Here is a 22,564-nt window from a genome sequence, read left to right on the forward strand (position 1 = left end):
GGGAGAAAACGAATAATCTATGATATATATATATATATATATATATATATATATATACACACACATATATATATATATACACACACACATACACACACACACATACACACAATGGAATACATATATATAGATATACAATGGAATACATGTATATATGTATATATATATATACACACACAATGGAATACATATATATAGATATACAATGGAATACATGTATATATGTATATATATATATACACACACAATGGAATACAGCAGTCGAAATGAATGAACTAAAGCAACAAAACAATATGCAAGAATCCTTGTCATAATTTTATGTGAAAAGCAAGCCTTAGAAGAGTGCATATAGAATGGTACCTTTTTGTAAAGTTAAATACAACTGAAATTTTCTGACTTGGCTTCCAATGATCCCCACCACCTGGTATCTATGCCCTCATGTAATTTGCTCCCCTTGAGTGGGAACTGGGTCTAGTCACTTGTTTCTAATAATAGAATATGGCAAAGGTGATGGGATTTCACTTCTGATACTAGGTTCCAAAGAAACGGACTTCCGTCTTGCTCCTGCACTCTGTCTGACTCTTCTCACTTGCTCTCCCTGAATGAATCAAGCTGCCATGTTGTGAGCTGCCCTATGGGGAGGCCCAAGTGACAAGGGACTGAGGTCAGCTTCTAACCACCAGGCAATGAGAAACTAAACACTCCCTAGAACCATGTGAGTGAGCTTGGAAGCAATCCTCCTCCAGACAAGACTGGAGATGTCTGTAACCCTGGCCAAGACCCTGAACCACAGGATCCAGCTAAGTGGTCTGGATTTCTGACCCAAAGAGCTGTGAGCTAGTAAATCTTGTTACATTTTAAGCCACTAGAGTTTAGGGTGATTTGTTCTGCAGCCATAAATAACTAAGACAGTTCTCACTAAATGAAACTGCTTGCAAGTTCCCAGGACTCACCAGGCTGCTTCTCTCCCCTATGCTTTTGTGTGTGCTATCCCCTCGGCCCGTCCCTCTTCATTTAGCTAACTCCTCTGCCTTTAACAAGTAGCCCAAGCATCTCTTCCTCCAGGAAGACCTCCCTAATTGAGCACTATATAAATGGCTCCTCCTCCTTATTCCCTAGGAACCCCCTGCTGACTTCTATTAGCACAGTTACTGTATTTTAATTACCAGTTTACTTAACTCTGCAACCGTCTATGAGCAACTCGAGGACGAGGATCATGCTCTAGCGCCATGATGTCCATATCCCCAGCTTTTAGTGGGATACTTGGCACAGAGTGTGTGTTCTCTATAGGCAGGGTGGGTAATAGCACAGACTTTGAAGTCCACGGACATCAATTTGAATCCTGGCTCCACCACCAACCATCTGTGTAACCTAAGGTGAGTCACTTAGACTCTCTGGAACCCAGATCTCCTCCTTCCCGGAGTAAGCAGCATCAGGGAGGGAAATTCATATTTGTACTCTTCCTGCATCCGGACACCGAGCTAGGTATTTGATGTTCCGTCTACAATCCCGTGTGGCCTCTTAGTCTTAGGGTGATCTTCCCTGTCTAAATCAAGGTAGAAACCTTGGGGATTATGCTCCTCAATCAGCTGCTTTCATTTGATCAATTAAATATATGCAGAAGAGTGTTTCTTGATAGAGGAGTTAAAAGCAGCTCCAGCACAAGAGGATTAAAAAAAAATCACGGCTAACCCAATATTTTTAAGTGACATATTTCAGCCTTCTGTGAATGTTTCATCACAGAAATAGGAGCCCTTTTTCATGTAAATGACTGAGGGTTTGGACAGAGGACAGAAGCATCATATGTTCTACACATCTTGCAATGGGAACTGTCAAATGTCGCAAACAACATTGCCACAGTCTCAGAGCTGACATGCATGCAAAAAGCCACCACAAACCCGGAACAAAATACACAGCCTAGGAAAGTGTGCATCTCATATTTCCTATGCGGATTGAAAAAAACCAACTGTGGCCTGAGGCTAACAGCAGGAAGATTCTGTGAGCTTTTCCTCAAATACTCCCGGTTTAGAAACAGATTGAGAAGTGTGAGTATGGAAAGGGGGAAGCCCTCTTCTAGCCCAAGGGATTTTGTTTCCCTCCAGGGACATTTCCAGCTCTGACACTCTGGTAAGATCCTACCGGAGCAGACAGATCCTACCAGGGGTTGGAGCTAGAGATCTCCCTAGAGGGAAACTGATGAAAAAAAGCCTGAAAGATGCAACTTCCAGACTAGTCCTAAGAGGGAAAGAGTGAGGCTGACAGCATGAATGGTCTGTGATTCCAAGTTCCGAATACTCCCTAGTCGGGAAACGTGAGCTTGGACCTGTTACCCTTTTTGCACACTGCTAATCCTGGAGATGATTCACTCTCAAACCTGCTTCTCTTCAGGGACTCTATCTTGCTGAAAGACTCTGCCACCCCTCCAGTGCCCCAAGTGAGAAAAACAGGCTCATCCTCAATACCTCCTTCTTCCTCATCCCCCACATCCAACCCCCCACCAAGTCCTAGGGATCCTAAGTACCTCTTGAATCCAACTACTCTTTTCTACCCCCATCAGCACCACTCTGTACAAGCCCCCAGCATCCCTCACCTAGATGGACTCCCACAACCACCCCTACTCCATCTCCCTGAATAGAATGGAAAATGCTATGTGTTCACGAATCCATTTCATATTCTCCGTGGGCACACAGAGTGACCACATCTCCCAGCTGCCCTTGCAGTTCATTCGGGAGCCCTGGAATGTGAGTGAAAGTTAAGTAATGTCACTTCCGGGACTCATTCTAAAGCCTATTCTGTCCACCTCCTAGAGTAATGAAAATAAGAACAAAAATAAACAAATGGGACCTAATGAAACGTCAAAGCTTTTGCACAGCAAAGGAAACCATGAACAAAGCGAAACGACAACCCAGAGAATGGGAGAACATATTTGCAAGAGAAGCAACCGACAAGGGATTAATCTCCAAAATATACAAACAGCTCATGCAGATCAATATCAAAAGAAAACCAAACAACCCAATCAGAAAATGGGCAGAAGATCTAAATAGACATTTCTCCAAAGAAGACATACAGATGGCCAACAGGCGCATGAAAAGATGCTCAACATCACTAATTATTGGAGAAATGCAAATCAAAACTACAATGAGGTGTCACCTCACACCGGTCAGAATGGCCATCATCAAAAAGTCTACAAACAACAAATGCTGGAGAGGGTGCGGAGAAAAGGGAACACTCTTACACTGTTGGTGGGAATGTAAATTGGTGCAGCCACTATGGAGAACAGTATGGAGGGTCCTCAAAAAACTAAAAATAGAGTTGCCATATGAGCCAGCAATCCCACTCCCGGGAGTATATCCAGAAAAAAACTCGAATTCGAAAAGATACATGCACCCCAATGTTCATTGCAGCACTATTTACAATAGCCAAGACATGGAAGCAACCTAAATGTCCATCAACAGACGAATGGATAAAGAAGATGTGGTATATATCTAGAATGAATATTACTCAGCCATAAAAAAGAATGAAATAATGCCATTTGCAGCAACATGGATGGACCTAGAGATTATCATACCAAGTGAAGTTAAGTAAGACAGAGAAAGACAAATATCATATGATACCACTTATACGTGGAATCTAAAAAAATGACACAAATGATCTACAAAACAGAAACAGACTCACAGACATAGAAAACAAACCTATGGTTACCAAAGGGGAAAGGTGGGGAGGGATAAATTGGGAGATTGGGATTAACAGATACACACTACTATATATAAAATAGATAAACAACAAGGACCTACTGTATAGCACAGGGAACTCTACTCACACTGTAATAACCTATATGGGAAAAGAATCTGAAAAAGAATGGTATATGTATAACTGACTCACTTTGCTGTACACCTGAAACTAACACAACTATACTCCAATATAAATAAAAATTAAGTTAAAAAAAATAAAGCCTATTCTGCAGTGACACAGAGGCCGTGGATTGAAGATGGTCCCACCGCCAAATGGAAGGAGCTGTGATCCCTGAGTCACAGTATGGAGGGCTACCTGCCAAATATTTGACTGGACTGTAATGTCAGTGAGATGCAACTCTTCTGTTGTGTTGTTAAGTCACTAAGAGTTGAGGGTTGCTTTCACTCTTGCCCCTCCCCGTGTCTTCTAATCCATCCTCCTCACAGATGCCATCGTAATTTAGGTACAATACCTATCTGATCATGTCATCATCCACCACACCCCAAACACCAACAGATGAAAAATTCTTCAACGCTTACCCTTGACCTTAGGAAAGCTCAAATTTTTAAGATGGCCTACGAGGTCCAGCTCTGCTGAATTTTCCCCTTATCTGTCCCTCTTCATTCATTTATTTAGACAATGAATACATATTTAGCACCAAGTACGCATCAGTGGCTCTACTAGGTCTGGGGATGTAGGAGGGGTAAGAGGGAATGCACGGAAATCATTGGGGAAGCTGTTACATTCATCCAGACAAAAGATAGTAAGGGCCCGAGCCACAGCTTGTCTCCGGCTCTGACGTACCATACCAGACAGGTACAACCAGGGCATCAGAGTTGGAGATTTCCCTGGTGGGAAATTGGTGAGCAAAAGCCTGAAAAATTTAAGTTCTAGGCTAGCTCTACGAGGGTATGAGAGAATTTGGAGACAAGAGATCTACCTACACTGACAGCATGAATGAGAGGAGGGGTGAGAAAAGGAGCCCAGGATAACTGCTTAGATTTTATTGGTGACATTAGATTTGTGGTTGCATTAAATAACTAAATTTCCATTGTGATTATTAATTGAAACTTCTCTTTAAGTGAATAGTTATTTGTAAATATAAGCTGGGATGGAGTTCCAGATTGCAGGCTGGGATGAAGAACACATTTGGGAGAAGCTGAGGAGCTTAAGTTTGAACATGTGGAATTCAAGGTGCCTGTGGGTCATCCAAGTGGCTTGTCAAAGAGATGATTTGATCTAGAGGTCTGGAGCTCGGGGGAGAGGCTCTGCCTGGCGATATACAGGTAGTGTCATCATGGATCCCAACCTCTCATGTGTCTCCTATCTCAAAAATAAGAACAGCAACAAACAAAACCACCTACCCTGCTTCTGTTCCTCACCCCACGCCCCCCACTGTCTCCACTCTGGACTCAGATCTCCATCGGCATCACTCCCCCGAACCAGCTGTCCATAAGGACCACCCAGTTCCTCACGTTGTCAAGTGCAAAAAACACCTTTCTGCCGCTGCATCGCCCATTGAGAGTATACACTTTTTACTATATTCACAGTTGTACAACTATCACTGCTATCTAATTTTAGAACAATTTCATTTTCCCCAAAAGAATCCCCCTACCTATTAGCAGTCAGTCCGCATTTCCCACCAGCAACCCCTGGCCCCTGGCCACCACTAATCCACTTTCTAAGTCTATGCATTTGCCTTATTCTGGGCATTTCATATAAATGGAATCATACAATATGTGGCCTTTTGTGACTGGTTTCTTTCCCTTTACACAATGTTTCCAAGGTCCATCTACGTGGCCTCTGTGTCAGTACTTCCTTCCTTTTTCTTTTCTTTATTTCTTTTTTTTTTTTGCAGCACGCGGGCCTCTCACTGTTGTGGCCTCTCCCGTTGCGGAGCACAGGCTCCAGACGCGCAGGCTCAGCGGCCATGGCTCACAGGCCCAGCCGCTCCGCGGAATGTGGGATCTTCCCGGACCGGGGCACGAACCCGTGTCCCCTGCAACGGCAGGCGGACTCTCAACCACTGCGCCAGCAGGGAAGCCCCAGTACTTCCTTCCTTTTTATGGCTCAATGATACTGCATTGTACGGATAGGCCACGTTTTGTTTATCCATTCATTACTTGATGGACTGCTTCCATTTTTTAACTATTATGAATGATGCTGCTACAAATATTCTCATACAAGTATTTGTTTGACGATCTGGTTTCAATTCGTTGGGTGTATACCTAGGAATGGAATTGCTGGGTCAAAGTCTATGTTCATATTCTATGTATAACTGATTCAGGGACCAAACTATTTTCCACAGTGACTGCACCATTTTACATTCCCACCAGCAATGTACAAGGGTTCCGATTTCTCCACACCCTCACCAATTCTAGTTATTTTCTTTTTTATATTATTATTAAATGCATGCTAGTAAGAGTGAAGTATCTCATTATGGTTTTGATTTGCATTTTCCTGATGGCTAACGACGCTGAGCATCTTTTCATGGGCATATTGTCATTTGTACATCTGATTTGGAGAAATGTCTATTCAGATCTTTTGCCCACATTTTAATTTGGTTGTCCTTTTAGTATTGAGTTATAATGGTCCTTTATATGTTTTGGATACTAGATTCTTATCAGATATATGATTTGTAAATATTTTCTCCCATTCTGCAGATTGTCTTTTCACTTTCCTGATGATATTGTTTGAAGCATGAAAGTTTTTTTTTTATGCTCAATTTATCTGTTTTCTTTAGCTGCTTTGTGCTTTCAGTGTCCTAGGAAACCATTGCCAAAGATTTACACCTATGTCTCCTAGGAAGAGTTTTATAGTTTAGCTCTTACATTTAGATCTTTGACCCATTTTTAATTTTTTGTATGTGGCGTTGAGTTATGGGTCGAAATTTATTTCTTTGCATGTGAATACCCGGTTGGCCCAACACCATTTGCTTAAAAGACTATCCTTGGGGCTTCCCTGGTGGCGCAGTGGTTGAGGGTCCGCCTGCCGATGCAGGCGGCGCGGGTTCATGCCCCGGTCCGGGAGGATCCCACGTGCCGCAGAGCGGCTGGGCCCATGAGCCATGGCCGCTGGGCCTGCGCGTCCGGAGCCTGTGCTCTGCAATGGGAGGGGCCGCGGCGGTGAGAGGCCCGCATACCGCAAAAAAAAAGACAATCCTCTTCCCCATAAAATTGTATTGGTACCCTCGTTGAAAGTCTATTGGCTATATATATATGGGTATATTTCCGGACTCTCAATTTTAATCTGTTGGTATATATGTCTGTCCTTATGCCATTACCACACTGTCTTCATTACTGCAGCTTTGTAGGAAGTCTTGAAGTTGGGAAGTCCGAGTCCTCCAACTTTGTTCTTTTTCAAGATTCTTCTGGCTATCCTGGGTCCCTTGAATTTCCATATAAAATTCAGGATCACCTCGTCGATTTCTACAAAGGAGCCAGCTGGGATTCTGATAGGGATTTCATTGTATCCATAGATCAGTTTCAGGAGTATTGCCACCTTAACAACCTTTTCTGCCCACCCATGAACATGGCATGTCTTTCCATTTCTTTACGTACTTAAGGTCTTTCAGTAATGTTTTGTAGTTCTCCCCATATACATTTTACACTTATTTTGTTCAGTTTGTTACTAAGTGTTCGGTCTTTCAGTAATGTTTTGTAGTTCTCCCCATATACATTTTACACTTATTTTGTTCAGTTTGTTACTAAGTGTTCGGTCTTTCAGTAATGTTTTGTAGTTCTCCCCATATACATTTTACACTTATTTTGTTCAGTTTGTTACTAAGTGTTCGGTCTTTCAGTAATGTTTTGTAGTTCTCCCCATATACATTTTACACTTATTTTGTTCAGTTTGTTACTAAGTGTTCGGTCTTTCAGTAATGTTTTGTAGTTCTCCCCATATACATTTTACACTTATTTTGTTCAGTTTGTTACTAAGTGTTTTTTTTTTTTGTTTTTTTTTTTGCGGTATGCGGGCCTCTCACTGTCGTGGCCTCTCCCGTTTCTTTTTTAAGCTAATGTCTTAGGAGGATGCTCAAGATACAAAACAAGGCGGGGGTTGCTCTGTTTGAAGCAGGAAGGGAAGGCTGGGGCTGCAGAGTTGGCCCACAGATCACCTCCTCCCAAATAGCTTTGGGCTCCACATGAAACTAAGCCAGGGGCCAAGTGCAGCAAGTGGCCCTGTGGCTCTCATCCAAAACTCCTTGTTGGGCCTGGCTCTGCCAGCCAACTGAGCCTGGACCCTCGGCCTCAGGGAGTCCTGGTTGGCAGGGCTGGCCGATTACAAGTACCCAGCCACTTTATCAACAGCAGCTCCTGCAAATTGCATATTCGCCCTGGCATAGGGCTCCAGAGCCAGCGCTCCCCCTACCCCTCTGGCTGAAGGGTTGATCTAGTTAGGGGCTTTGGAGTCCTTAACATTTGCTCTTTTTGATGGCATCTTTCCATTAAACGTTAGCTTAGATCTATAGTTACAGCGAAGCTTGTACTTTTAAAACCTTGATTATAATCAACCCAAAATACAGAGGCTCAGTATCTCAAACAGATTGCAGACAGCCCACTGATTACTTTTGGTGAAGACTGATTAAGAAACTTTATTACAGAAAATGAATGCATTCAACGTCCCCAAATACATTTGTAACAAGAACAGACACACAGGAGACGCAGACAATAGTTGCTACATCACAGCCTTGTTCTTTCAAGGATAAAACATCATTCGAGAACGGGGTGAGGGTGATAGAAGATAGAGAAAGCAGATACTGTCCTTTTGATTAAAAAATAACAGGTTGGCACTGTAGGGACACATACCTGGGCCCAGAAATCACGCTAAGCTGAAGCCTTAGGTGGTGACGCCATGCCACTTGTAGCATCACAGAGAAGCTACGAGGCATCATTCCATCAAGAGAAGCCGTGGTAATGGGTGAAAACCTTACAGTAGTCCTCTTGCTGCAAGCAGCTAATGGGCCAAGCTGCCCTGGGTCTCTTTAGAAGTAAATGTCTACTTAATCAAAGACCACTTAACAGGTCCCCCACTTAGGTTTAACTACTGTAGGAGCACGAAAGAAAGTCACCCCTTTCGAGTCTTTCCCTTCCATAGTTGACTTGCCTAGTTTCCACCAGATAGAGGGGCACCTCTTAGCGAGAAATCTGTCCTTCGTGACTACCAGTTGGGCTTCTCTCCCGTATTTGACAAGGTTGGTCACAGCTCCCACGTCTTCGGCTGGTCGGTTGTGTGCCAGGTGGCAGAGGCTTTACACAACAATGCCAAACAATGGCTGGAGGGAGAGCTGAGGCACAGAGGGGCGACCTTGGACAGGTACCTCTGGGCAAACCTTAGGACCAAGGGTTTTTTAATTAGTGGTCATTTTCTAGAACTAGCAAAACACATTAGGACAAACAGTTGTGATGTGAGAAGGAATGACTATGAATACAGATTAGAGATCGGGCCGCTGACCATGACCACGTCCCTGACAGCATGTGGAGGATGCTGCCTGCAGACATGCAAGCTTCTAAATAGTGACTTTTAAATAAACTGCTTTCTCCTCAGTGTCATTAAAACACCCGAGCGCTTCCGTCTCCAACACACACATCCGCGGACTAACGCTGGGCAATACCAACACTCAGCTACTTCATTGCGGCCAACAGTTCCAATGCACGTACACAGCGGGGCTCAAAATGATATTTAAGATCACCATCTGCCACTATGGCCTTCACCCCTCAGCCCAACTTGAGACAAAATGCTTCATCTTCCAACAGGAAATAACCACGGAAACTTACAAGAGGCCTCTTCCAGCTTAACAACAATTTAACATTTTAACAATCTAGGTGCCAGAGGTCAAACCACTGGTAGACGGGTCTTTTCTGATGCATTTAGTGCTTGGAAGCAGTTGATTCCATCAGCCTGCCCTGCAGGTACCCCATGATGGAAACTGCAACAGGAGCCCAGCCGTCTTCCTTGGACTGTTTGGTTTCTTGAAGTCAGGGGAAAAAAAGGATACTGCTCCCTCCTCCACACATCCCTCACTGGGGTCCAGGAGAGGTTGCTACAGCTCAAGACCACCTTGATTGTTGAGCAGAACAAATAATGTTACTGTATGAGTTCTGGGGGGTAGCCGCAAGGGGTGAAAGGAAAAATAAAGCCCAAAAGGTTTTTTTTTTTTGCTGTTTACCAATGAATTTCACACCCACAACGTGGACGGTAGAGTGGGAGACCAAACGCAAAAACAAAAACACCCTACACAGTAGTCAGCCTTAATCCTAACCACCCACCTTCCGGAACCTCTGAAAGGTGCTAAATCTTGCTTGTGCCATGACCTTAGCGCCTATATTCAACAGCTCAAGCTTTTTTTTTTTTAACATCTTTATTGGGGTATAATTGCTTTACAATGTTGTGTTAGTTTCTACTTTGTAACAAAGTGAATCAGTTATACATATACTATGTTCCCATCTCTTCCCTCTTGCGTCTCCCTAACCCACCCCTCCCTGTGCTGTGCGGCTGCTTCCCACTATCTACCTTACGTTTGGTAGTGTATATATGTCCAAGCGTCTCTCTCGCTTTGTCACAGCTCACCCTTTCCCCTCCCCATATCCTAAAGTCCGTTCTCTCGTAGGTCTGTCTTTATTCCTGTCTTACCCCTAGGTTCTTCATGACCATTTTTTTTTCTTAAATTCCATATATGTGTTAGCATACGGTATTTGTCTTTCTCTTTCTGACTTACTTCACTCTGTATGACAGACTCTAGGTCTATCCACCTCATTACAAATAGCTCAATTTCGTTTCTTTTTACGGCTGAGTAATATTCCATTGTATATATGTGCATCTTAATGCCTCTCAGACACAAACAAAATCATGCAGCGGCTTCAAGTAGCCCTCTTCCAATCTCCATCCTCAGGAGGCTGGCCACAGTAGGTCCGTCATTTACCAGATTCACCAGGAGGCTAGTCACCAGATACCATGGAGTAGGTTGTCCTCCTGCTAGGACTGCTGTGAGTCAGACATTTAGACTATCATAGAGCACGATTTTAGAAATGTAATACTGTTTATTTAACTTCAAAAACATTTCAGCACTCTAAACATACAAAAAAAAAATAACAGAACATTGCAGATCGTGTTTAGTACAGAACGTTCTTGAACTTTCATCAATGCAGTGGCTCTTGGCTTTGCTGACAATGAAGAGTTCTATGGTTTGTTTAAAAAACAAACAGTTTAAAACTACTGCACTTCAACTAAAAAGGATCCAAAACACTTCTCATGCCAGCTGACCCCCCCCTTTTCCACAGCTAAGAATGGCAGCGGGATGCTATGTCTCTATATACAGAAACAAGACAACCTGAAGCTAAATGGATGCCCACTGCAGTGTCCACAGGTCCAGCCCCACAGTGCACGCCCTGAGCTACGGCCCCTCCGGAAGGCATCGCTCCTACAGCCTCCACGCCAAGCAAGGAGCGTCAAGAGTGTGTCTCGGTTGCTTTGTTCGTTTTACAAACTATAGATATGTACAGTTGAGAGCTCGGGATTCCTAGCCAATGACCATAGAGTTAACACACCACCTCACAAATTAAAAACAACCAAAAAAAAGAATATGCCAGAAACATCTTTAAATGCCTTGTCACACCAACAGCAAAGTGCACAGAGTGAGGAGAACACGAGAGCCTTTTCATTTTAAAAATGTTTGGAAATATGTACAACTTTGATACAGTTTCCGGGTGCTCCAGACACCCATGGCCACTTCACGTAAACCACTGACAATTGCTAGAGCACTCTGAGAGACTACCATATAATCATGATCCAACTGGGTAATTCAACCTAATGGAGGCAACAGGCACACCCCAGGCGAGAGCTGTGGCCATCCCTGTGCCCACTACGCTAAGGTAATTCACAAGGAGACAGGCCAACAGTTCCTTTTATTCATCCTCCTCGTCCTCCTCCTCGTCCTCGTCCTCGTCCTCATCCTCTTCATCTTCCTCTTCCACCTTTTTCCGGGCAACTTTAGCAGGGCCCTTGGCACCATCAAACTTCCCTTTAGACTTATAGTCTGCGACATCCTGGAAGCAACAGGGACACGTTCCAAATGAGCAAAGGGTAGAAGCAAAGCCGTCCCCGACCCAGAATAAGAAAACGAGGGAGGAAGACAGGGCTGCTCTTTCAAGTATTTGTTTCCAGATTCAAGTTGGGTTCTCGGCCATCGCAACTGCAGAGTGCATGGGCGTTCAAGGGCTCTCAAAGTCCCGTGAACAGCACTATCGGACCCTCTGCCCGGGGCATCCCACATGATCCAAGTTCGAGGCCTGCCTGAAAAGCTGCCCCAGATACAAACATCGGTCAGAAGCCAGACCACCAGCACACCAGGCTGATGTGGAGCGGAGACGGTTCCTGCAGCCTTCCACCCCCGGCCCAGCCACAGCCAGGGCAGCTGACTGCTCACCCATCCAGGCTCGCAGGGGCCCCAGCCCGCGCAGGGCACACCGATTCCCCTCTCACCTTCTCGTATTTCTCCTTCAGCTTTGCTGCCTTGTTGATGTATGGCTGCTTCTCGCTGTCACTTAAGTTATTCCACATCTCGCCCAGCTTCTTTGCCACATCTCCAATAGAGATGCCAGGGTTTGTAGATTTGATCTTGGGGCGGAATTCAGAACAGAACAGGAAAAATCCAGACCTTGGAGGGGAGAATGGTATACATTAGATGAGAACCCACCAAAACGGGAGCTGAAGTCGAAATCCCGTGTTCCTACCACTATGACTACTGCCACGTGAAGAAATGTGTGATGCCATGCACAATGTTACAAAGCTGTAGGTACCAGAATGCTCACGACGCTTCAGAAATACATGGTGCTTCCTCAGTTCCTGGGAAGAGGGGAGAGAACGTGCCTATGGACCCTGACACCCAGAACTGGACTGTCTGCCTCCTTCCCAGTGGAAAGGCCGACGGCCAACCAGGCGCACAGCTCACAAGCACAGCCGTAACTCCGGACTTCCCTGGCCCTGCATTTTAAAGCTCAAAGTACAGAATGTTTTGCAGAGGTATCTCAACATTTTTTTGGTAAAGTTATCTTTTAAAAAATCTTTCAAGCAGAAGGAAAGCTCTTAACTGTTATCCTGAATCCTACACTTACGGTGGCCTCTTGGGTGCATTCGGGTCCTTCTTCTTCTTGCCTCCCTTAGCTGGTCCGTAATCCTTCATTTCCCGATCATAGCGCACTTTATCTGCCTTTGCCATTTCATCAAATTTAGACTTCTCTTTCCCAGACATTGTCTGCAAAGAATAGGACCTGTTAAATTCCTCAATGCAGTGAGCACATACCTGTTCGGCTGTCCTGTAGTTAAAGTGGCAGCTGCTATAATCACTTGCAAAAGGGGACTGAAACCCTGGTAGAGTCTTCGAAAACAAAAGCACACATGCAAAGTTCTAAAGACAGGCAAGATGAGTCTAAGAGGAAGAAAACAGCCACCTGGGGTTACACTGAAGGTAAGTAAGCACAAAGTGTGAAATCCAACTAGGACTGGCTTGAAAGACACAAGAGAAAAATACCTTCCACCTCTCGGAGCATTTCTTGGAAAATTCTGCAAAATTGACAGGGACCTCGGGGTTTTTCTTCTTATGTTCCTCTCTGCACGTCTGCACAAAGAAGGCATAAGCAGACATCTTGCCCTTTGGTTTCTTGGGATCACCTTTACCCATCTTGACTGATGAAAGGAAGAGAGAAAGAGAAACAAATACAATGAACATGTACAAGATATACCAAAGGTGGCCATTTAGGAAGAACCCTCCTCCCCCCAGATGCCACTTGCAGCTGAAGGAAGAGTGGGGAGGAAATCAGTTTCACTGTCGCATGTCATTTAACTTTTGACCAGCATGAAGTGCGCTGGTTTGCGAGTTACTTCTCTGAGAGAGATCAAGTTGTCCAAATGGAACCAACTCAAGTGGGGTGGCTCAGGTATATTCCGACTCAGAACTACCACGTTTTGAAAACGACAATCACATAATGGGGAAGACACATTTGTAGAGGGCGCAGGTGGATGGCTGAAGCTTGAAACCAACGGCTTAAGCCTAGCTGGTCATCTGTTTTACTATGTTAGAGACGAAAATACTGTCACCACTGCCAAACACAAGATCCAAGCAGCAGAAGTGCAAAGAGGGAACATTTGAAATTTCACTATTTTTGAAGCGTTCTGGCTTATAGAAATGGCTTTTACAAGAAGGGTGAGCTGGCAAGTGAGCAGATATCCCTTGTACTACTAGTTCAAATCTGTCACTTCATCGTTACCTAAAGGGGGAGGGGAGACCAAAAGGGGTAGTCTTGCTCGTCCGTAAAGCGGAACGCATGTCCAGCCAGGAACACTTTCTCCAAAGTTTCCAAATAAAAATGCAGCTGTGGCGTGTCATCGTCCCTGTCCCACCCCCCCTGCTTCCCGCCATCTTTTCCTTTTCCCACACCCAAGGTCATCACGCAAAACTAAAGCGCTCCCCTTCGCAGGGACAGAGCGAAGGGCTGAATTAGGGCCCCGCGGCGGCGGCATGGGTGCGGCGGGACGGGTCGCGGGGGAACCCCGGGCTGGCCATGGGCAGCCGGGCTCGGCCCCGCGCTGGGTCACCGGGACACACATAATTCACCTTCCATTTTGTCAAAAGCTTCCTGATGAAAGAAAGTGCCCCTGAAATCCGCCGCTGCCACCCCCGGGGGGCGCACGGGGTCGGGGGCGGCGGCGGCGGCAGCGCGCCGGGGGCGCGGAGCCGGGCGAGCAACGGCGGCGGCGACGGCGGCGCCAGCCGTGCCTCCGAGCCCCGTTCGCTAAAATGGCTGATCCGCGCGCGGCCGGCGCAGGCGGCGGCGAACAAAGCGGTCCGGGCCCCGCCGCCGCCGCCGCCGCCTGCTCGCCAGCCCCCACCCCGCCCCGCCCAGCCCGGGGCTGCGGGGGCCGCGGGCCGGAGCCCCCCCGCCCCCGCCGGCGCGGGGCGCACTGCTCCGGATAACAAAGGCACCCGTGCGGCCATGACGCTCGGCCGCGCCGGGGCCCGCGGCGGCGACCCCGGCTCTCCACGCCTCCGGCCGCAGGCCGCGAGCGCCGGGGCCGATCCCGGAGCCCGCCCGGGAGCCGCCGCCGCCGCCCACCCCGCCCACCCGCCCGCCGGTCCTCCGCTCGCCCGAGCCCAGCGCCGCGCCAGCCATGTTCGCGGCGGCGGCGGCGGTGCCCGGCGGGCAGGAGAGGAGCGGGGGGCGGCTGGCCCGCGCCCGCCCACCACGGGCCGCCGGGCGCTCCCGCGACGGCCATGTTAATGCAGAAGCAGCAGTGCAGCCCGCGGGTCTGCAAGGCGCCCGCCGAGCCCGGGAGTGAAGTTTGCCTGCGCCGTAGCCCCCGGCGGGCAGCGATCGCCCGCCCCCCGCGGAGTCCGTCCCGGGCCGGGGAGCACCGGCCCCCTTCCCCGGGCCGCCGCCCCGCGCCGGGACGCGCGCCGCCCGAACCCGCAGCCGCCCCTCGGCTCGCGCCGCCGCAGCTGCCCGAACCTCTGGCTTCAGGGGGCCTCGGTCCCTGGGCCGCTGCCCCGGGGGCGTCGGCCGAGGGTGGCTCCGCGGAGGGAGCCCAGCCCCGACAGCGGGGAGCTCAGCTTGAAGCACTGAAAAGTTGAAACACCTGAATTGCTCCTTCCTTCCCGCACCTAGCAAGAAAGGAGGCGAAGGGGGAGGGAAGGGCGCAGGGAGGAGAGGCAGGGGGCGGCGGCGGAGCGCGCTCGCGGCGGCGCGGGCCGGAAAGTTGTGCGGGCGCGGCGGCGGCGGCGGCGGCGGCGGCGGCGGCGGCGGCGGCGGCGGCGGCGGCGGGCGGGCGGGCGGTGCAAAACGTACCTGTATTGTTCGCTAGTCTGGGCAGCGCAGGGCACGACGCGCGGCTCAGCGCTCCACAGCCTCGCGCTAGCTGCCTCCACGAGAGCCGCCTGATTGGCCAGCGGGCTCCGCCGTTTAAAACAGCCTCCTCGCCCGGCCATTGGCTGCGGGCCTCATGAATATTAAACAGGCGCGGGCGCCCATTGGGCGCGGCCGCTGGGATCATTCATTCAAACAGAACAACCCGCCGGCGCTGGCTGCAGAGGCAAAACAGAGGAATAATAATAATCTCGCTGTCCCACCCCCCGCACCCCCGTCTTCGAACAGAGCTGGGATCTCAAAGGACTTTGGAGAGGTGGCCCCGCCATTCCCAGCGGCCTCGGCCTCTGGTGTCTGGAGGGCGAGGTCGAGCCCGGCTGCGCTGCTCTCTGCTCCATCTGCGCCGCGGCCTGTGAGCCCCCAGCCCCGACCCCTGGCCCCCAGACAGCCCCCCCCCCCCCGCCCCGGGACACCTCCAGGGATCAACCGCGAGGGTCGACGGTCCTCCACCTCCACCGAGTTCCGCCGTGACTCTGCCGCTGGGGCCTGGCGGCAGCTCACTCTCGAATGCCCGGCGGAAGGCGGCTGCTCACTCCGGAGACCTCTGGGTTTCGGCACTCTCAGTCCCCTGCCCCGCCTGAAAAGCACCTGATTCTCCTCCCGCGGATCGCGCTCGACTACACTCTTTCCACTAATTGCCAGAAAGTCAATCTGTGCTGCAATTGCGGAAACGGCGAGCTAGGTGGGCTAGAGGAGGGAACCGGAGTTTGGCAAAAGGAGAGAAATCGTGGGAAGTAGTAGTTTTGCGGGCGGGAGTCCCCTCTTCACTGCCTCAGTTCAGGCCCGCGTTCCCTTTGCTCTTCTGACACACACCCTGTTGAAGAATAAAAGTTCTTGGAATAAATGAATGAGGTTTGACTTGGCCTTGGCTTTGTCACTGGGTGGTATGGCCTTGAGCCAGTCAATTCTTTTGGGGGGATTCAGGCAATGGTTTTCAAAATGCGTGTGTCGAGGGGGACAGTGTCACCTCTAAGGGATGCTGGGAAATGCTCCATGACTGGGATATGCTGCTGGAGTTTAATATGAGGACGGGATGGCCAGGGATGCCAAATGTCCTGCCTTGTGCAGGAGAGTCACACAGGAGGAAGAAATGTCCCTTTCCAGATGCTAGTATCAGGCCTGTCGAAAAATATCTGAGCGCCCCCTTCCCTCTTGGAGATACCATGAGCATCCTGGAAAGAATGGAAGAAAAAAGGAAGGGGGAGAAAAAGGAGCACATTTCAAGGGCTGAAATTTAAAGAAAATAGTAGAAGAGGCATCATGAGTTTCTATCGAAGTTCCCTTTCTAAAGCACTTTGGAAGACCAAGCTAGCCAGCTATTTACAATTTCCATAGTTAGAGATGAGACCCACCCAAAGATGAGTTTTCCAAATGCTGTTTCCAGAAACTGTAGCTGAGTTTGAGGTATGCAAGGGAGCTGACCTCACAAGACACCTACCTCCCTACCCCCACCCAGCTCTTGCCAACTCCTCTGAATGTCCTGGGCAAGTCTGAGCCCCTGCAGCTGGCACTGCTGGGCTTCCAACATTAGGGATCCAACTGAGACCAAAAGGCAAAGATAGTGCTCTTTTGACAAGAGCCACAGGTATCAAGTCAGTTTCCTAGGTCCCCAACATACAGACTCTTAGGAATGCAGACATCTTAAGGCTCCCTCGTCTAGGCGTCCCTGTTAGAGCTAGCTGAGTGGTTGCCTACCTTCTGCTTGCATACCTCCACTCACAGTGAGCTTGCCACCTCCGTTCGGGGCTGTCTTTTCCGTCTGGGGCCGTTCGGGGCTGTCTTTTCCGTTCTGGGCTATCTCTGGGTCCTGGGGCCACCATCCTACACACAGTCCAATCCCTTACCCTTCAGAGATTTCACAGCAGGCCAGGTCTCTTCTCCAGCTTCTTCCACGATCAGGTTCTCAGGGTCTGATCTGCCCAAGCCACTCCCCCCTCTTCTGTTTCTACCCTTCCCGGGGGGAGCAGGGCCTCCACTTATGGTCTAACCAGTCTACAGAGTGCCCTAGCCTCTCAATGTTGTCAGGCCTTTCTAGGCCAGAGATGGGAGTCAGGGTCTCAGGCAGGACAGGGGCCTCCTTCTGGTCCAGCCACCGCCTGGTGTCCTGGCCACAGTGGGAAGCTGCCCTTAGAAGTTGGCAAGCACCGAGCTGGGGGAACCGGAGTGGTCAGCCTCAGAGCCCACGGGCACGACTTGGCAGGCCCTCGAGTGGTTGGTGAGGGTCACACTTACAAGCACAGGGAAGTCACAAGCAGCACGTGTGTACACACTCACACCCAGGGCATTCCCAGGGGCAGGAGTTTGAAAGCCAAGCCAGAGAAGAGAGCTTACGGTAAGTGGTGTCCAGACATCACCGGCAAGACCCCTCTTCCCTACCCGCTGCCTCCGATTTCTGTGTACGTACTTTGAATGACGAAAGGCTTCCTCCCATTCTTCAAAGGAAGAATTTTCACGTCTGCTCCCAAGAAAGCCACTCCTCTTATCAAGTTGAAGCACTTGGCCTGAAGCTTCGACCTGTGGTCACGCTGACCCGTGCCAGAGATGTGAAGGCTGTTGCCATGGTTCCCTGACCTGCCCCCAACAAACACACATATCACCCCAAGTCTCCATGTCTCCTTCAGGCCCAGTCTCCCCAGTTCCTCCATCTATTCCACATGAGCCTCATTTGGGAGGCCCCTCGCAGCCTAGGTTTCTCCTCAGCACGGCCTGTCTGTGGCAGCAGCTGGCGCGCAGGCGGTGCCTGGTAGGTCCCTACCTCAGCAGAAACTCTCTCATAATTCAATCCCACGTACACGTCTTGAATGTCTACTAATAAATAAATAACAGAAGGGAGATGGGGTGAAGCGGGGTTGGGACTGGAGGGCAGGGGCGAGGCAGTGGCTTTGGACTCTGTCACTGACTTCATGGTGGGCCTTCTGCCATGTCACCTCAGCTCTGCCAGCCTCAGTGTCATGTGTCAAAGGTGATTCGACCTGCGTTATCCACCGTAGCCACTGTCCAGTCTGCTTGTGAGGGTGTGTGTGAAAGTGATCTGACTGTCACCTGTAAAAGGCCACCAGGGCACGGCTAAGAAACAGCCTGGAAGGTGAAAAAAGCGACAGAAAGTCAGGGATGCCCGGGCATGGCCTGGGCTCAGGGCTTCCAAGGCAAGTTGCCTCTTCTGTCTGCAGCAAAGTTCGCTGCCCAGTGGCTTGGGGTCGCTCCAACTGGTCAAGGCGCTGGAAAGCGCTTTAGCTGCATCAGTCCCCTTTGAGGTCAGGCCCATCCACGCAGGGGAATCTCAAACCAGAATCCTGTAAGCCGCTTCGCTGCCTGGAGACGTTAGGAAAATACTCCAAGGCAATAGGAAATATGACGGAGTGTGGGAAAGAGGTTTTCGATGCCTGGCAGTTCAAGACCCCCTTCCCCCAAAACTAAGGGGAATCTTCATCATTCAACAAAAATGAAACCCTGGTTCCTTAGACCTCACCGTCCCCCAACCCCACCCGAGGTCTCCACCTGAGCACCCAGGGCTTAAAGGTGGCATCCCCGAGGCCCATCCAGGCCAGCCTCCTTTGAAGAATCCATGGAAACGCGCCAGGGTGGATTTTGGGGGGCAGAGGTGGGGTCAGATTGTTGAATCACTTAAAATATGTTAAGGGCACTTGCTGTGAAGATCCCACAATGAGCACAGCCTTTCACTAGCAAACTGGGAGCCTTTGTAAATTCCAGTCTTCACAGGTAGGGAGTCTAACTGCTGGCTTCTAGGCCTTCCCAGGGCCCTTGCCCCACTCTGCTCACTCCCAGGGGATCTGGGGCCTCCCCTGGCGCCTCCACCTCACCTTCCCTCTGCTCTTGGGTGGGAGTTACATTCCAACTGGACTCTTTTCCCGAACACAGGAACCAAGGCTCTCCGGCTCTCTTCTAATGGGATTGTAGAGCATTAGAGACACTGGCACCTCGGAAGCCCACTAGCCCAGCCCCCTCCTGCCACAGAGGGCCCCCCAGGAGTCAGTGGCTGAGCAGGGGCTGGAAGACTGGTCTCTTGACCCTTAGTGTCACGCTTGTGTTACTCTTTTTTCTTTTGGCCACGCCGTGGGGCTTGTGGGATCTCAGTTCCCCAATCAGGGAGCAGGGATTGAACCTGGGCCCCTGGCAGTGAGAGCGTGGAATCCTAACTACTGGACCACCAGGGAAGTCCCACACTTGTCTTACTCTGTTTTGTTTGTTTGTTTGTTTTTTGCGGTACGCGGGCCTCTCACTGCTGTGGCCTCTCCCATTGCGGAGCACAGGCTCCGGACGCGCAGGCTCAGTGGCCATGGCTCACGGGCCCAGCCGCTCCGCGGCATGTGGGATCTTCCCAGACCGGGGCACGAACCCGTGTCCCCTGCATCGGCAGGCGGACTCTCAACCACTGCGCCACCAGGGAAGCCCTGTCTTACTCTTAATAGCTCAGCTCCACTGTGGATGCAATAGCCATTGGCGAGGTGGCAGGGGCAGCCAGCGCCCTCGAGAAAAAGGCGTTCCAGGTGGGGAACAGATGGGAGGGCGGGGCCAGCCTGCGCCACCTCGCTTGCCCCCGAGGCCATGGGTCAGGCCGCCGCGGGAAGGGAGCGCGGGAGCCAGTGCTCTTTAACCTGACGCGGGCACACCAGCGCCTCCAGGCCTGCCGGCCCCCCCTTCACATTGACTGAAAGTGAGAAGTGGGCCAACGACCAAAGGATTTCCTCCACGATGCTGCCCACACTGCTGCCCTGTGGGCACACAGTCCTCCTCCATGCAAGCCCATCTCGAGTCAAGGACGTGCCAGGCGGGCCAGGGTTCCTGGCGAAGATGAAGATGAAATGAAGGGTCCCTGCTCTCCCAGGCACCCAGTCCTGGGAGAGCTGTGATGGGGGAAGGGCGAGGAGGGGCGGAGACACTCAGTGGGGTCACCTCCGCTGACCCAGCCCATTCCGGGAGCAGCCCTGCCTTGTCAGGCCTTGAAGACTTTACCCACTGCTGGGTGACTGGGTCTAGACCGCCTCACCCCAGACCCCCTCGCACCTAGAGCGCAGCGCCAGATTCTCAGAGCCGCCCCGGGTTTCTGACCACCTGATACTGCAGGCCCTTCTGTGACCGCCCAACTGATGCAAAGGCCCGGCTCTGACTCACTGAGCAGCCAATGGGCCAGCATCCCCCTCTTTGGGAAACGGTACAAACTGTTTCTCCTCGCTTGAACCAAAGGGATTCCTGCGGTGGGGAGGGGAGAGCTGAAGATTGCCACTTTCGAGATAGGAGTTGTTGCTTTTAAAATGCTCCCCGTGCCCTTTTTCTGGGCCTAAGTTTCCCGTCATGAGAAGGAGGGGCAGCGGCTGGTCCCTGGCATCTCTTTGGGTATCATCGTTCTTAGGATGGCTGATGGGGCTTCACAAAGAGAATGACTCTGCCATCTTCACCCACCCTGCCCCTCCCCCAAAACCAAAACGAACCTGAAATGTGGCCTTGCAGAGGCCCTCCACATGCCCAGTCCTCTGGGAAAAGGGCTTCAGAAACAGGCCCAGTGACCAGTGATAGAGCCTGACTCTGCCAAGGATGACACCTGTCATCAGTCTGTCTCTGCACAGCGGCCGGAGGCAACTTGCTAAGCCAGACCCTGTCCTTCCGCTGTTCAGGACCCTTGGACCTTTACCCTGTCCCCTCAGGGTACAGCCCAAGTCACTCCCCCTCACCACACTCACCCCTGATTCTGTCTCTCAAGTCTCTCCTCACCCTGCCCCCACCTCACTCGGGAATAGCCACCCCAGGCCCTTGGCACATGCTCTTCCCTCTGCCTGGGATGCTCTTCCCCCCTATATCTGCGAGGCTCTTGCCCTCACCTCCTTTAGATCTTTGCTCCAATGTCACCTTCCCTGACTACCCTATTGAAAACTGAAAGCCTCAATTCCGCATCCCCTGCCTTCCTTCCCCCTGCTTTATTTATCCACGTGCGCTTAACACGAGCTCGTGAGCTCACTCACTACACCTTTCCATTCGTCTTGCTGATTGCCAGCCTCCCCACTGGACAGTGAGCCCCATGAGAGCGGACACTTCTGTCTGCTCTGTTCTCCGCCATCTCCCCAGCGTGTAGCGCAGAGCGGGGACTCCATTCAGATTTGTTAACAATGAGTTTTCCATCGACTTTGACCACTTACATTCTTAAGGCAGAGTCCCCACCCTCAGGGAACTCGCAATCTCGAGAGAGCAGACACACCAACAGCAGTAAACGGGTGGAGGATGAAATAAATGTCAGCAGAATAGAACAAGCGAAGGCCAGAGGAAGGTGGAGTGGGTCTGGGAAGGCTTTGTGAGTACAGGAGGTCACGTTGAGCCTGGCATCCAGGGTTCGTGAGGGTTCCACGGGCTGAGAAGGAGCAAATTACCGCAGGCCGTGGGGAAAGCAGGACCCGTGAACGGAGGTGTGAAAGTGTGCACTGAACTGGAGGAGGACTCAAAAGCCACTGTGGCCAGGAAACGGGGCAGTAAGAGCCGCTCTGGAGACACAGAGGTTGTCCTGGCAGACGCAGTAGGTTTTCAGAGGCTCCGGAAAATGGGCAGCCATGGCAGAATTCTGAGCAGGTGGTGACCCCATCAGAGCTCCATCTGAGAAAGCTCTCCCCTGTCGCTGCGGGGATGGGGGTGGGGGATGGACCAGAGGGGCCCAGAGGCTGGTGTGGGCCTGGATTTGAGACCTCGGCAGCGAGGGTGGGGAAGTAGCTGGATTTGTGACCTGCCCACCTCCCAGCCAGAGCCAGTGTGATCTGTTTTCAAATTGTAAATCTAGCTGTCTCGTCAGCCCTCCATGGCCTCTCCTCCCCACTTCTGCAGACCAGAGCACACCCTGCGTGCTTCTGCAACCTCTTCCCCACCCTCTGCTCCCTAACCCCAGCTCCCCTTCACTCTTTTTAAAAATATTT

The 22,564-nt window shown here is 50.4% G+C and overlaps 1 protein-coding gene across 1 annotated transcript; it reads right to left on the reverse strand.

The window, feature by feature from the left end:
* Positions 1–10,752: 10,752 nt before the first annotated feature.
* HMGB3 (high mobility group box 3) lies at positions 10,753–13,439 on the reverse strand. The gene is made up of 4 exons (XM_067722466.1): positions 13,262–13,439; positions 12,846–12,985; positions 12,214–12,388; positions 10,753–11,777 (listed from the first exon to the last, which is right to left on the reverse strand). Exons 1-4 carry the CDS (start codon positions 13,409–13,411, stop codon positions 11,637–11,639), a joined length of 606 nt encoding a protein of 201 aa, XP_067578567.1. The 5' UTR covers positions 13,412–13,439; the 3' UTR covers positions 10,753–11,636.
* Positions 13,440–22,564: the final 9,125 nt, after the last annotated feature.

This window comes from Pseudorca crassidens, chromosome X, assembly GCF_039906515.1.
Source record: "Pseudorca crassidens isolate mPseCra1 chromosome X, mPseCra1.hap1, whole genome shotgun sequence".
In the NCBI taxonomy this organism is placed as follows: domain Eukaryota; kingdom Metazoa; phylum Chordata; class Mammalia; order Artiodactyla; family Delphinidae; genus Pseudorca; species Pseudorca crassidens.